The sequence below is a fragment of the Odontesthes bonariensis genome, chromosome 2, assembly GCF_027942865.1.
Source record: "Odontesthes bonariensis isolate fOdoBon6 chromosome 2, fOdoBon6.hap1, whole genome shotgun sequence".
Taxonomy (NCBI): Eukaryota; Metazoa; Chordata; class Actinopteri; order Atheriniformes; family Atherinopsidae; genus Odontesthes; species Odontesthes bonariensis.
In genome coordinates, this window is record NC_134507.1 from 9,983,959 (window position 1) to 9,997,263 (window position 13,305).

General features: G+C 39.2%; 2 protein-coding genes across 2 annotated transcripts; both read right to left on the reverse strand.

The window, feature by feature from the left end:
- Nucleotides 1-378: 378 nt before the first annotated feature.
- Nucleotides 379-9,637, reverse strand: LOC142390791 (interferon-induced, double-stranded RNA-activated protein kinase-like). Its single transcript, XM_075476525.1, has 19 exons — nt 9,385-9,637; nt 8,195-8,321; nt 7,963-8,108; nt 7,751-7,871; nt 7,575-7,648; nt 7,288-7,437; nt 7,051-7,183; nt 6,580-6,629; nt 6,407-6,494; nt 6,287-6,318; nt 6,160-6,202; nt 5,987-6,063; nt 3,616-3,744; nt 3,345-3,473; nt 3,036-3,252; nt 1,870-2,013; nt 1,652-1,753; nt 1,299-1,361; nt 379-1,142 (listed from the first exon to the last, which is right to left on the reverse strand). The coding sequence occupies exons 1-19, from the start codon at nt 9,492-9,494 to the stop codon at nt 1,014-1,016; spliced, it is 2,064 nt and encodes a 687-aa protein (XP_075332640.1). The 5' UTR covers nt 9,495-9,637; the 3' UTR covers nt 379-1,013.
- A 1,304-nt stretch (nt 9,638-10,941) lies between these two features.
- On the reverse strand, nt 10,942-13,157 carry gpatch11 (G patch domain containing 11). Its single transcript, XM_075483859.1, has 8 exons — nt 12,993-13,157; nt 12,594-12,820; nt 12,473-12,514; nt 12,259-12,379; nt 12,068-12,158; nt 11,762-11,884; nt 11,454-11,535; nt 10,942-11,374 (listed from the first exon to the last, which is right to left on the reverse strand). The coding sequence occupies exons 1-8, from the start codon at nt 13,040-13,042 to the stop codon at nt 11,319-11,321; spliced, it is 792 nt and encodes a 263-aa protein (XP_075339974.1). The 5' UTR covers nt 13,043-13,157; the 3' UTR covers nt 10,942-11,318.
- Between the last annotated feature and the right edge of the window lie 148 nt (nt 13,158-13,305).

A 13,305-nucleotide genomic window follows, 5' to 3' on the forward strand; every position in this document is an offset into this window, starting at 1 on the left:
CTTTTAACCAAGTCCACCTCTTCTGGCTCATCTATCCGTGTTTGGAGGTGTCCGGAATATTATCACCAGGAATAATTTAAATCTTCAACATGGGTATTGCAAATACACCCAAAGTAAATTTTTTTTGTTTTTTTACTCCAGGTTCTTGGCATGTCTTGTGGCACATGAGTCATTTCCAAAGATATTCAAATTACATTCCTGAATCTAGTTTAACAAGGTTTCTTAGACTGCTCGACAAACTTACCTTCAGCAGGCAATAACCTTCTTTAAATACCTGTTGTTTTATACATCATTCTAAGAGTAAAGTGTTGCACTCCTTCCTAAGAGTTGAAGCATCAATCAGGTGGATCTTGAAAGAAATACTCCTGAACACAGGTGTCGTGCGAGTCAGGGACAAAACAATCCAGTAGCTACTGTATTTGGTTAAAAAAAAGATACTTTTTTTTTTTTTTTTTTTTTTACAAAATTCTGAAACATTCCCTTCTTGAGAGATGATAAAGGTCCCCGACTTACTCATGTGGTTGTAGAGACAAAGCAGACAAACGGAGGAGCAATTCAAAGCTAACGGAACTTAAACACAACATTTGTGGACGACAAAAAGAGCACACAGACACAGAAGATGAATTACCATTACCAGTAGTTTCCCAATGTTTTACTCTCCAATTCAACCCCCCTTATTAAAAAAAAAAAGTTTGAAACAGTAAAGTATCCAGTTAATGATCTTATATATGTTGGCTGTTATAACCCAGAACATGATTAAAAGTGAATCGTGTCATTCATTTAACATTTACTGATGACAAAGTAGATTAAGTTATGCGTTTTCTTCCACTGAGTACAGTAACTTACACAGAATAATATCATCGTGATAGTTTGTCGAATCACTTCATTGAAAAAAAAAATAAAAAATGTACAAGACACAGAGTTATCCGTTAAAGTCTTCCAAGGTTCACAGAGAGTGATGTTGATCCATTAAACCATGCATGTCAGGACTTCTCAGTATTTCTCTGCAGTAGTCAGACAGTCTTCATGTCACACTGCATCGTTTTAAGGATCTCCAGTGAATGTTCTAAGTCCGTCTTTAGTTTACTTGCTTCTGGTCGCTCTTGTGGTTTTTCACTCAGCATTGACTGTATCACTTCGCTCTGAAACACACACACACACACACACACACACACACACACACACACACACACACAGTTCAGTGTGGTTACTGATCCTTTGAGGCTTCAGAGATGAACAGTTGTAATTAGTACAAAATGAAAACTGAATGGAATATTTTTTTGACAGAGCTGATGTACCTCTTGTAGATGGTGTTGAGAAAATCCTTGAGGAAACTTCTGTTTTCTGACATCTGCCCAAATCTGGAATGTGTGCAATAAGTTAAAAGCTGTCCAATGGTACTTTTAGATCACAACATGAATGGACGACAAAATGCTTGGTGCAGATGTCGGGATAGATACATTGACATCTGCGTAAGCCTCTGCATTTACATCTCAAGAAAATCTTAAAACAAATCACTGATAAATAATCTATATCGAGATACAATTTCTGTCAGGGAAGTAAATGTCACAGCAAAACTGCAGTTTCTATGATTTCTTCTCATAAGTCTACACCGCAGCATAATTTAGAATTAGGTCTTCGATAATCTCACCTCAGCCTTATCGTCGAAAGTAGGAATGTTCCAAAGGAGTTCAAAACATATCAGCCCCAAAGCGAATATGTCCACTTTATGGCTGTAAAGGGTTTTTTCTCTCTGTCATAAAATAAAACACAGGCATGTAAATTCAGCAGAAACTGAAGAGATTAAAAACTCCACCGAATGCACTGAAATGTGACATTTAACTGGAAATAAAGTCCAGTTGATCTCACCTGCTCAGGAGCCATGTAAGATGGGGTTCCTTTGTACTTGTTTCTCTCCTTCTGGTTCTCAGAATCGTTCTCAATTTCTTCAGTAACAAGACCAAAGTCTCCAATCTTTGCAGCTCCACTCTGGCCAAACATGATGTTGGCAGGCTAAGAAAGAAAGAAGGAGACACGCAGCTTCATGATACATGTAACAAAGCAACTGATGATTTTAACCAACAAGGGCCAGATTTACTAAGCAGGTAAAATCACTGCGTGACAGCAGTTCAGAAACAGAGCCAATTGGAGTGGAAGAGCTACTACCACTGCTCTACACATACAGTGTAGTTACCAATGTGGAGATTAGATTTCAAACAAATGCAGTGACCAGTGGTGCAAACTATCAGATAATCCCAAACAAACGGATCCTGTTGATCGTAAGGTGTGGGTAATACACCAAAGATGATGACAGTGCTCAAGCTACCTGTCACGCTGTTAGAAAAAAAACCATCTGAGTTGCACTGGACTCTGATAAAAAAGAAGATTCATTAGATATCGAGCCTGTGTGACTAATTTTACCACAACTCTTTATTCAAATTCCTTATTTCTTTTTAGAACTTAAAAATGAACCCAACCCTATTTTTTTTTTTAGAAAATATGTAATTTAATTATTTGTTTTTATCTTTCACCTGTTGCGATTGAATTGTATCAATTCATTGTTTCAAAGTAAATGGGACTGCTAAGATAGTGACTTTTTTTCCCCTTATATAATAATAATATTAAATAAAAATGTTAGGGCCATGGGCAGCAAATGAAAGTGAGTGATCTTCACTATGCGTTTTAAATAAAGTGCTACATTAATATATTTATCATTAAGTCATTAAAGTCTAAACGTTTTAACAACAATAAGAAAAAAAAAAAAGAAAAAAACACTTGATTCACAGCAGCCATCACTGTGTGGGAAAAAGTTAAAGACATGCTTTTTTTATAAAAAATGGGAAATAATAGCATACCAGCATTAAATGCATGCCGTAAATCTTCCTAAAGCACATTGTGTGATTCGCTGAAATACTCTCCTCCTTGAAAGTTCCTCTCTGAATGGTAACTTTAACAAATACATTATTCAAGACCAGGAGCAAAAATCACTGTTCTCGACAGAGTTGGCGTCAGGCAGGTCAGAGCCCGTCTCTCACCTTCAGGTCTCTGTGGATCAGCCTCTTGGAGTGAATGTACTCAACACCACCGACTATTTGCAAGGCAATGGCTAAACTTTCCTTCCTTCTCTTGGAGTCTCGCAGAGATTTCTTTGGATTCAGAACATTTTTCTCATCGATCCATACTCTCAGTGTTTTGATGTCACATAACTCCATCTGAATGTAGAGGTACTTTGCTGATGAATCACTGGAGAACCTGAATAGCATTGTTGTGAGGGAAAACAAACAAAATGGTGAATAATCATGGTCTCTAGTAAACACGAAGACTACACAATGGGAAGGACTTACTGTGAGGCACTGCTACTGTCAGTTGAACTGTCCCACTGGTATCCTGAGTCTTCCATCCAACATGAGTGGTATCGAACAATGTTACAGTGATTGAGGTCTGACAACACCTTCACCTCTTGTAGAGCATTTCTAATCCGTAGGAAATCAAGATAACGGCTCAGTTAATAAAAAGTTCAAACTATTTTGCATTGAATCTAGAATGCTCAAATACATAAAAAAAAACAAAAAAAACCCTGCAATGCTTAAACAAAAAATAAACTGAATGTAATACTTGACATCGTCTTTGCAGCGTACAATCTTCACGGCGTAATATTTTTCCTCCAGTTTGTGCCTTGCCTTGAAAACATAACCAAAGGATCCTTTATCCAGGCGTTCTATGGAATCATAGTCTAATGTAAACCTGGCGAAATAAAAACAAATGTTACTCGGCCAAAAAGCTGAAAAATATGAACATTTCTCTCTAATTATTCAGTTCCTTGCAAAAAGTATTCACCCCCTTTTGTTTTTTCCTATTTTGTTGTATTAAAACACAGAGTTTATTCAACAAATAGTCCAAAGTGGAATGATACAAAAAAAATGAGTTCAAACCTAAAAACTGTTTTCACCACCTTTGCTATGAAAAATCCCACCAATAAGATCCGAACCAAGCAGAAGTCCCATAACCTGCTGTTTAAGGTCCACTCATGAGCAATCCAAGCGCCACAACATCTGTAATATGATGTCAGCATTAGCACACCTGTTCTGAGTAGTCGTACAAAGATCTGCAAAGAATGTGGAGATGGAACCATCTCTATACAGAGCTACTTAGCGACTCTCTGTGAAATGACTCCATGATGGTGAACCATCACGGAGGAATGACCAGAGAAGAGTTAGAGAACAGGCTTGGAGTTCACCAAACAGCATGCGGCACACTCCTAAAATAAAAATGCAAACTTTTTGCCCATCGTGCAACACGCTGTTGCAGTGTGAACCCAAAGCTTCCATTATGCACGAATACCACTCCTCCAGTGAAGCATGGTGCTGGCAGCATCATGCTGTGAGGAAGCTTCTCATCAGCAGGGACTCGAAAACTGAATGAAAGACATATGGCACTAAAAAAACAACACATTCTAATTACCAACTCATCACTCTTTGGGGTTGTGGGCTGCACTAAAAGCAGGGAAATTCTTTAGATACAGATTGACAGATATTAGACTGGGACAGATGTTAAGCAGGACAGCAAAGCCTAAGCTAAGTAGCCACTTAAGCTACAATGGAGTTGAAAAGGTAACATTTTGATGTCTTAGAATGGCCAAGTCAAAGCTCAAAACTCAACCCAATTAACCCATTGGCGCCTAAAGCACCTGCAAAAAAGGCTGCTCAATGCCTAAGCCAGTTTTTAGAAAAGGTCCCCAATGCCTGAGGGTTTTTTGAACTAAAAACAATTCATTGAAAACACCTAAGAAAAATTTAAAAAAATTTTCGCTGGCTGGATTGTATTACTTTTTTTTTTATCAATGTTGGACATTTGGTTCATGTAGTTTTGCTTTATGATTCAGGATAATACCCAATGCTGCTATTTATTATACTAATATTACTATACTGTTACTATACTATAACTAAATCATAATCATAATATCAGCAATAATAATGAATGATAAAAAACCCTGCAATATATCTTGCATTGTGCAGTTATACTGTATACTTCAGTGACACGACTTCTAAAACATCATAGTTGTCATACTGCAGTAATTCGCACCGGGCTCTCTTTTTTTGACATAAGGGCAACGCCACTCAAATAAGAATGAGAAGTCGTCAGAATGCAGCGCAAGAATAAATAATTACATCATGTCGAAACGATCTCGTGCCATCACTCGGGCTACATTTGTCTGATACAGCCACTTGCTCTGCCTCCAGTAATCCCGGCGAGTTGGTAGTTTGATTATTCCAAAAGTTAGGCAGAGACCGATGAAAGACTTCATCTCCTGCTTTGACACGGGGCTCCACATCGAGTTGGATGGTGTGTGGCCGCGCCAACTCCACATCACTTCCATCGCTGTCACAGTATGTCTCGTTAACCGCAGCCATTGTAGCCGAGCTGTCAAATTAGCTACAAACGCACTATTGCAGAACAGGCTAATCGAAAACACTCACCTCATGTGTATTTGAACCAATTATTGTGCATTACATGCTGCATGCGTCTTGAAAATAATGATAAATGAACAATGTTGCGCTCCGCAACAACCGGCGCAAGGGGCAATGTTGCGCTAAGCAACATCCGGCGTCAATGGGTTAAAAATAAGTGGCATGATTTGAAGATTGAAATACAGCAGAGTGAGCAGAAAAATCTTGAGAATCTATTATGAACTCGATGTGCCAAGTCAATAAAGAGGCCCCACAGAAGCTTTGCAGCTACAACTACAACAACTGGGGGTTCTACAAATAAAAGGGTAGTCTCCATCGAGCAGTACAAAACACAAAACACATATAAAATCCCATCAGTGATGCAGTAAAACAGGAAAAACAACAGGGGGAGAGACCATTTGCAAGGCACTGTATATATATATATATATATATATATATATATATATATATATATATATAAATAAATAAACAAATTACAGAACATGTATTCCAATATCTAACATCTTAAATTTCCATACCTTGACATCATTGGCTGGGTTGGTGTCTTCTCAGTTTGAGTATTTCCTTTACTCTTGACTTTGAAATTTATTAAATCCTTAATAAAAAAAAAAAAAGTCATGATAAAGATGTTAACATATTCAAACGAGAGTCAAAGAAAAACACTGGCATGATTAATATCTCATTACTTTACCTCTTTACTTCTATCAAGGGCATTTTGGAAATTTGCAGCAATTCTAATAAGAAACAATATATATTCAGCATTTCTGTAACATCTCATGAAATTATCTACATCGTTATCTTTAAGGAAGAGGACTCACCTTATCTTGGGCTTTACGTTAGCACTTTGAGCCTTTGTAATGGGAGGTAGAGAAACAACAGTTCTATCACGCATACAGCCATTTAAACCCATCAAATATGGAAAATGACACCAAACATACCGGATGCTTGGGATGCTTTGATGAAGGAGTGAAAACAGCCGGCGTACTAGTGCTTGTTGTGCTGCTTGATTTGACATGACCAGAGTCCCTTGAAAAACAAAATGAGACACATTGCTGGCAGCGTAATCAACATTAACTCAAACACGTGTTCTACTGCTCTGTCCGCGCCTTACTGTGTACTTGTTGATGTGGACTGCTTGGCTTGGGCACCATCGTCACACACCTGGAATCACAAAGGGTGTCGGGATGCTGTTACAACTGAAAGCTGGTTGCAACGTTAGCAAAAATAACGAGCAATTCAAGTGATATGAATTCAATAAACCTATTTTTACGTCTCATGTTACGAAACCACAGATGTTTGCAACAACTTTTCCTGGGCAAATCTTTTCCCTTATAACCAGTTTAGCTTCCTAGCAGAGGTCTAGGGCTCAGTTTGAAGGAGAACTTGGAAAATAGAAATGTACATTGGAGCTTTGTTTGGAGGGGGAAACAATTCAAATGTATGATAGAAATATGTCAATATAAAAATCTTGCTGCATACCTAATGTTTTGGGTTCAATGATGCCCTCTCACAGATATCACTCGATCAACAACCGACTCATCATGCATATACATGCGTAGAAATACCTGAAACTTTTGAATACCTTGCTGTCCCAGTCTGGCCGCTCTTTAAGTGCAGACCAAGCCAACTGAGCCGCATTCTGTTTGGCTTCCTTGATGCTCTTACCCTCACCCACGGGGTATTCCTTGTTGTTGATCACTAATTTGTAGAAAAATCTGCATTCGTCAGGCAGGGAGGAACGAATTATAGATCAGTGTGTTGCAAAAACTGAGTTTTCACATAGTGGGTATTCAGGTTATAGAAGTTCAGTAAGACTCACGTAGGGGTATGTGAAAGGCCACATCTCCTATCTTCAACAAATGAACATAATTGCCTTTTTCTCTGACAGTATTGATTGACAATTCCAACAAAATTTGTTTCTGCAGACCTGCTGTCCTCAATCTTTATGCTCAAGCTCTTTGTCTGATCACTGCAATGAAAAAGTCCAAATATATACTGATTAAGACCTTTTATTGCCAAAAGCGAAAAGCAAATGACAGTTTAGACAATGTTTCACAGCCACGGAGAATTGAAATCAAACAAAGTGTTGCCACTGTTTGGGCTTACCAGATGTCTAACAGAATTTCATCCAGTTCCTCCTTCTGTAGACTTGATGTGCCACTGTCTCCCCCATCTTCAGTCTTGAAATCAAACATGTTTTATTTTTTTAACAAGCATTTCCTTTTCCTCCAAGAATCTCTGAATTTCTAGACTTCAGTAAATTGGTGCGAATCACTACTTACATTTGTTTCACCGCCAAATATCTCATGATACACTAGCTTGGCAGCTTCCTCCTTAGCTTCCTTCTTTGTTTTACCTGAGGCAGCTGGATATTCCTTGTCACCAACCACAAATCTACACCATCTATTAATAAAAACAAAAAAGAAACTGAATTAACTTTTTAATTGGTGAATGCATGACTACAAATGAAACTGCGTACAGGGAGGAGACTTACTGCGCTACGCTGCTTGGTCCCAGCCTGGTTGTCTCCACAGTCCTTATGGACACCCTGTTCTTCTGGCCATGTTCATTGAGCCAACACGTGTAGTTGATACTTTTTAGCTGAACTCGGGCAGGAGAAACTTCTGTTCCCTTTTCTGTCTGTCAAGAATGAAAACGCACATGCATTTCAGTCAATACAAAAAATCAAGTGCACGCAAGTGGATAAAACTGTGGCATAATCTTACAGAGTCAGCTGGTTCCTCCAACAAGCTTTCCAGGGCATTTTTGGCAGCATTCTGTTTGGCTTCTTTCTTGTTCTTTCCCACACCATCAGGATAGGCCTTCCCATTCAGGACAGCTCTTACTGTAAACCTGCAAAGTCATTACAAGACATATTTACTTTACTATGCAGTCACTGTTAGACCATGAAGTACTCACTAGAACCAGGAAATACGACCATATTAGTCCAGTGCTCAGGTCTCTGCGCTGGCTTCCTGTCGCTCAGAGAATAGACTTTAAAACAGCTCTGCTTGTGTACAAGTCTCTTCATGGTCAAGCGCCAAAGTACATCTCTGACATGTTAGAGCCATATGAACCAACTGGGACTCTGAGAACCTCAGGGAGGGGTCTCCTGCTGGTGCCCAGAGTCAGGACTAAACAAGGTGAGGCTGCGTTTCAGTTTTGTGCTCCTAACATCTGGAACAGTCTTCCAGAAGATGTGAGACAGGCCTCAGCTCTGACAATGTTTAAATCCAGGCTGAAAACAGTTCTATTTAGCTGTGCATATGACACCTGAAAGTATTTTATCTGCACTCTTCACTTTTAAATTAATTAATTAATGATTATTTTTAATGTTCTTTTTTAAAATTTTTATCATTATTGTTATTATTATTATTATTATTTTATTTCTTTTAAATGATTTTATTGCCTTCTTGTGTAGCTGTGAAGCACTTTGAATTGCCCTGTGTTTGAATTGTGCTCTACAAATAAAATTGCCTTGCCTACTGTGTTACTATCATAGATTGTTGACTGACGAAATTAGCGATTGGAAAACTGTCAATCAAACATAGCACCCCCATGGAATGACATTACTACAGTGAAAACTTCAGTCTTGCAGTCTTTTGGTATATCTACAGCGGATAAGGAGACAAATGAGACGCGCTCGATTAAAACCTGCGTCTATTTTCATTCAATACGACATGCACCGCTTGATATTACATTCTGATGCAACACAAACTACACTGTGAAAGCAGCAGGCAACCTGACAGCGGCGCCGAGACCGAAACTGCAGGCAAACACGTAGTTTGGCACACAGTCGTGAGTTGGAATGAGGCAGCGTCAGAGGTCCAGGCTAAAAAGCACAAGCCCATCTAATAGAGGCTTCGTCCTATCGTGGGTCTTCAAATTAGATACATTTACCATTTGTTCAACTCACGTCTTAATGTGGTCAGGGCCAACAGAAGCAACGTCCTCATATTTCACCACTAGCCGTTCCTTGTGTGCATACTCGTTCAGCTGAGCTACGAAGTTGACCGATTCCATCATATACCATTCAAAAGTCCATCTCAAATTAACAGAGAATTGGATAACAAAATGTAGACAACACAATATAACTGCTTCTCCCCAACACTGCCTCCATGACAGTCATAAGTTTCGTTTTCTCCCGACGTAACCCGACGTGACACAGGCGTGACGACGCCCTCAATGTTGTCTGAAATATCCAATTCTCTTTTGTTCAATAAAGTGATTAAATATCAACAAATGTCTTAAGTATCAGAACAGGCTCAGCAAACTTGAAACAAAATGTGGTGCTGGGGCAGTTGTGAGGAAAATGTTTGTAAAGAAATGTTCTTTTGGCAAGCTGCTATCATGCGTTTGCTCTGTCGTTATTTATGCCACACTAATAATATATATCATATTTGTATTTAGATGTTACTTACTTTAAACTTTGGTAGTTTCAGTAAAGTATTTGCCTACCGGACAAACGCTACGCGTATAAGAATTGAATAACTACAAGCCCCAGCAGGTTTGCGTGACGCCCTCGTTACTGAGACTCATGGGAAATGTAGTCGGTGCGGTGGAACCCGAAACATTTCAAGGACGCATCATTCACAATGTATGTGGTGCGTTATGGGCGCAATAGAACGTTTTAAACAAGCAAAAAGACAGCATACAGAGCTAAAATGGCATTAATTTAGCTTTCACTGATAAAGACACACCTATGGTAAGATAGCAGATACAGTGGCTCATCATTACCGCACATATCCAGGAGTCTATAGTCTCTCACCATCACATCTGATTGTGTAGCAACGCCACAATGCAAGAAGTGTGGAAAATGCAAGTAAACTGTCTCAGGAAGCCCAGAACTGGCAAAACTTGACGTCCACCGTCGTATAAAAGCAGTATCCAGCAGATCTCCCAACTTACAGAAGCCTATATAATATGGAGAATAGAGCTGATTAAGTAGCGCCTGCAGCGCCTCAGATCCACGATCTGGACCATCAAATGTTCTATACCCGTTTAATCCAGCTCAGGATCGCGGGGACCTGGAGCCTGTCCCAGCTGTCATTGGGCAAGAGGCGTGGTACACAGAGACAAACGAGACAAACAACCATGCAGGCTCACACTCACTCCTAGAGACAATTTAGTCACCAATTAACCTGACATGCATGTTTTTGGTGCGAGGAAGCCGAAGTACCAAGAGAGAGTCCACACATACACGGGGAGAACACGCAAATTCCACACAGAAAGGCTCCAGCTGGGATTCAAACTGGGAACCCTCTCTCTGTGAGGCGACAGTGCTAACCACCCCACCACCGTGCATTTGGACATGACTCTAAAAATTGCTACACAAAAGAAAAAACAAGAATTGTTTAACTGTCCTAAAAAATCCCGACTAAGCACTTAAAGGAAAAAGAACAAGAGAAAGTAAACACCAAAAACATTAACATTAACTTACCGAAAAAAAAACAAAATAATGAAGACAAAAAGCACGACTTCTTAAAACATTTAATGAAAACATGGGTATGTACTGTAACTGCTTTAGAAACATAAGCATTTTAAAACATAAATAATGAAATTCTTACCAATTTCCTGAAATCTCTACATTGCTAAACCAAAAAAGGGCTACCACCAAAAACACAGTGACATTACTTAGCAATGGACAGCAGGTTGAAACAGGATGTAAATTGAACCTTACTCCAGTTGTAATCACTTTATTGTCTGGTCTCCCTACTATATTCTGCGGAGCCTGATTCACCCTGCAAAATGATCTCTCTTGTGCTGTCCTATGCAGATAATGTTTCCAGACAAAAACATTTGCCATTAGCCTCTTCATCCGATACGACTCCTCATTGTTTTCTGTCAAGATCAGTCGTGGTCTGCTGCTGTGTCCCCCGGACAGTTGGAGCACAAATCCTCTTCATCTACAAAAAATTAATATATGCATGAGCAAAGAACAATAAAACAACTATGAAACTATATGCATGTTGTCATCGCTCTTACCATTATAGGCAGTCCCGCACCATATGCAGTAAAAATGGATTCCTCTCAAATAAGATGTTAAAATTTGCAGTTTATCAAAGGACTGTAAGAGAGAAGTACATATCAAATACACTTATTTACTGTATTAGATTATTCACCTTGTAAGTCTACAAGATCCCTCTATTGTAGCATATTCCTGTATGAACTGTGTCCAACAGTATATTTCGACATTGGCTACCAGTCCTCACACCAAAATGACTACATAAAACTTAAGTCAATTAAGACTTCTTATTATATTGTGAATTACACAGCCTAAAACAAATACTAACTGTAAGTTCTACAATATCCTCTTCTTCTTCTTCTTCTTCATCATCTTCGTCATGAAGATCATCGTCCTCATCATCAGGTTTAGCTTTAGGCCAGTACCAGGCTTCTCTGGGGATGGTTATGCCCTGAAACAAGAAGACACCTCAGCTGTAGGAGGCACACACACGTAGACCTCTATTGACTGCTTCTTTACAGATGTGGGGTTTAAGGTTTAAAATGTATTCAGAATTTGTGTCTGCTTTAACAAGTGGTGATATTCCTGACATAGCATTGTGATGGTGACAGATGAGTTCATGCTATCTTCTAACCTTCTGACTGTCAAGCTGCTCACAAGACCGCTGACTCCTGCTTAGGTCTCCTTCAATCTTTCGCTCCTCTCTCTCTGTTCTTACTCTTGACCTGAAATGAAAAAGATCATACACATGGACATCTGTTTTATGGTGAGGGCATATCCTACACAGAGGTTCTGTGTATCTCAATGGCAGCAAAAAAAATTCACCTAAAATCCTCCAGGTACTTGGTCTCATTCTGTTGTTTGGCCCGTACTTTCTGCCGATAATGCTCAAGTTCCTCCTCAGCTTTTCTTTTCTTCAACCCCTCCAGTCCAATGCCCCCTCTGTCTAATGAATTACATACAGAAAAAAAACACATAAACATTGTCATCCATTGTTTGCACTCAACGCGTCATTGTCAAAAGATTATTTATAGCCTACCTGTTTTGATATTCAGTGGGATTGGATCAACCCTCCCTGCTCCTGAAGGTACCAGAGATTAGATTTACTATTCACTTCAGTGCAAAACGGATTAAAAATAAAATTCAGAGAGGAAACTTACCCCCCTTCCCGAGGCCTTGACCAGCTTTATAACCCATTTTCTGAAGAAGTGCAAAGCCCTTGTTCTCGTTGCTAATGGAGCTCTGCAATGCTGCTTCTCGGCTCTCCTTCTCCTGCTCCTTGTAGGTCTTCTGACGGTTCTTGATGTTCGTTTCCCTTTGCCGAGCTTCCTTTTTAAGAGCTTCCTTTTCCCTCCTCACCATGTTGACACCTGGTTTCACGTCTTGACTAGCAGACGCAAAAATATTACGATTAAAAAAAAAGTATAGTTATTCTCAAACAAACAAACAGAAATTTATATTTTTACAGCCAACTTTTTAATGAACATCGCCAAATTAGCTCCGTCTTGGCTACCAAAGCCGCTTGGTTTTGGATACAAATAAAGCCACAGCATGCTTACATTTTAGTAAGAAATGCATCAGACATATAGTCCTCCTCCTCGTCAGACATTATGGACAAAGAAAAGGGGGGGAATGTAGTAATAAAGAGGTAAACAGTTTAACCAATTTTCCGTTGTGAATTCTTATTTGCTTCTCCGATGTTTGGTTCGTTCGTGGACAAATTCCGACTCGGCACAATGACCAGTATTAGTCTAAAGTTCCGTTGTGTTTGATACACACTTCTGGTGGCAATATTTACGAAAAACTGCTTGGAAATAACTGTGACAATAGATACACATAATGAGACTAAAGAATTATTTTTTTGCGCGAAAA

Coding starts and splice junctions, on each gene's coding strand:
- LOC142390791 (XM_075476525.1), bottom strand. CDS start 9,494: ATGATGGAATCGGTCAACTTCGTAGCTCAGCTGAACGAGTATGCACAC. Junction 6,319..6,406: donor CAAAGCATCCCAAGCATCCG/GTATGTTTGGTG, acceptor CCCATTACAAAG/GCTCAAAGTGCTAACGTAAA. Junction 2,014..3,035: donor TGATCCACAGAGACCTGAAG/GTGAGAGACGGG, acceptor TTTCTTTCTTAG/CCTGCCAACATCATGTTTGG.
- gpatch11 (XM_075483859.1), bottom strand. CDS start 13,042: ATGTCTGACGAGGAGGAGGACTATATGTCTGATGCATTTCTTACTAAA. Junction 12,380..12,472: donor CCCACTGAATATCAAAACAG/GTAGGCTATAAA, acceptor GTAATTCATTAG/ACAGAGGGGGCATTGGACTG. Junction 12,159..12,258: donor AAGTACCTGGAGGATTTTAG/GTGAATTTTTTT, acceptor TTTTCATTTCAG/GTCAAGAGTAAGAACAGAGA.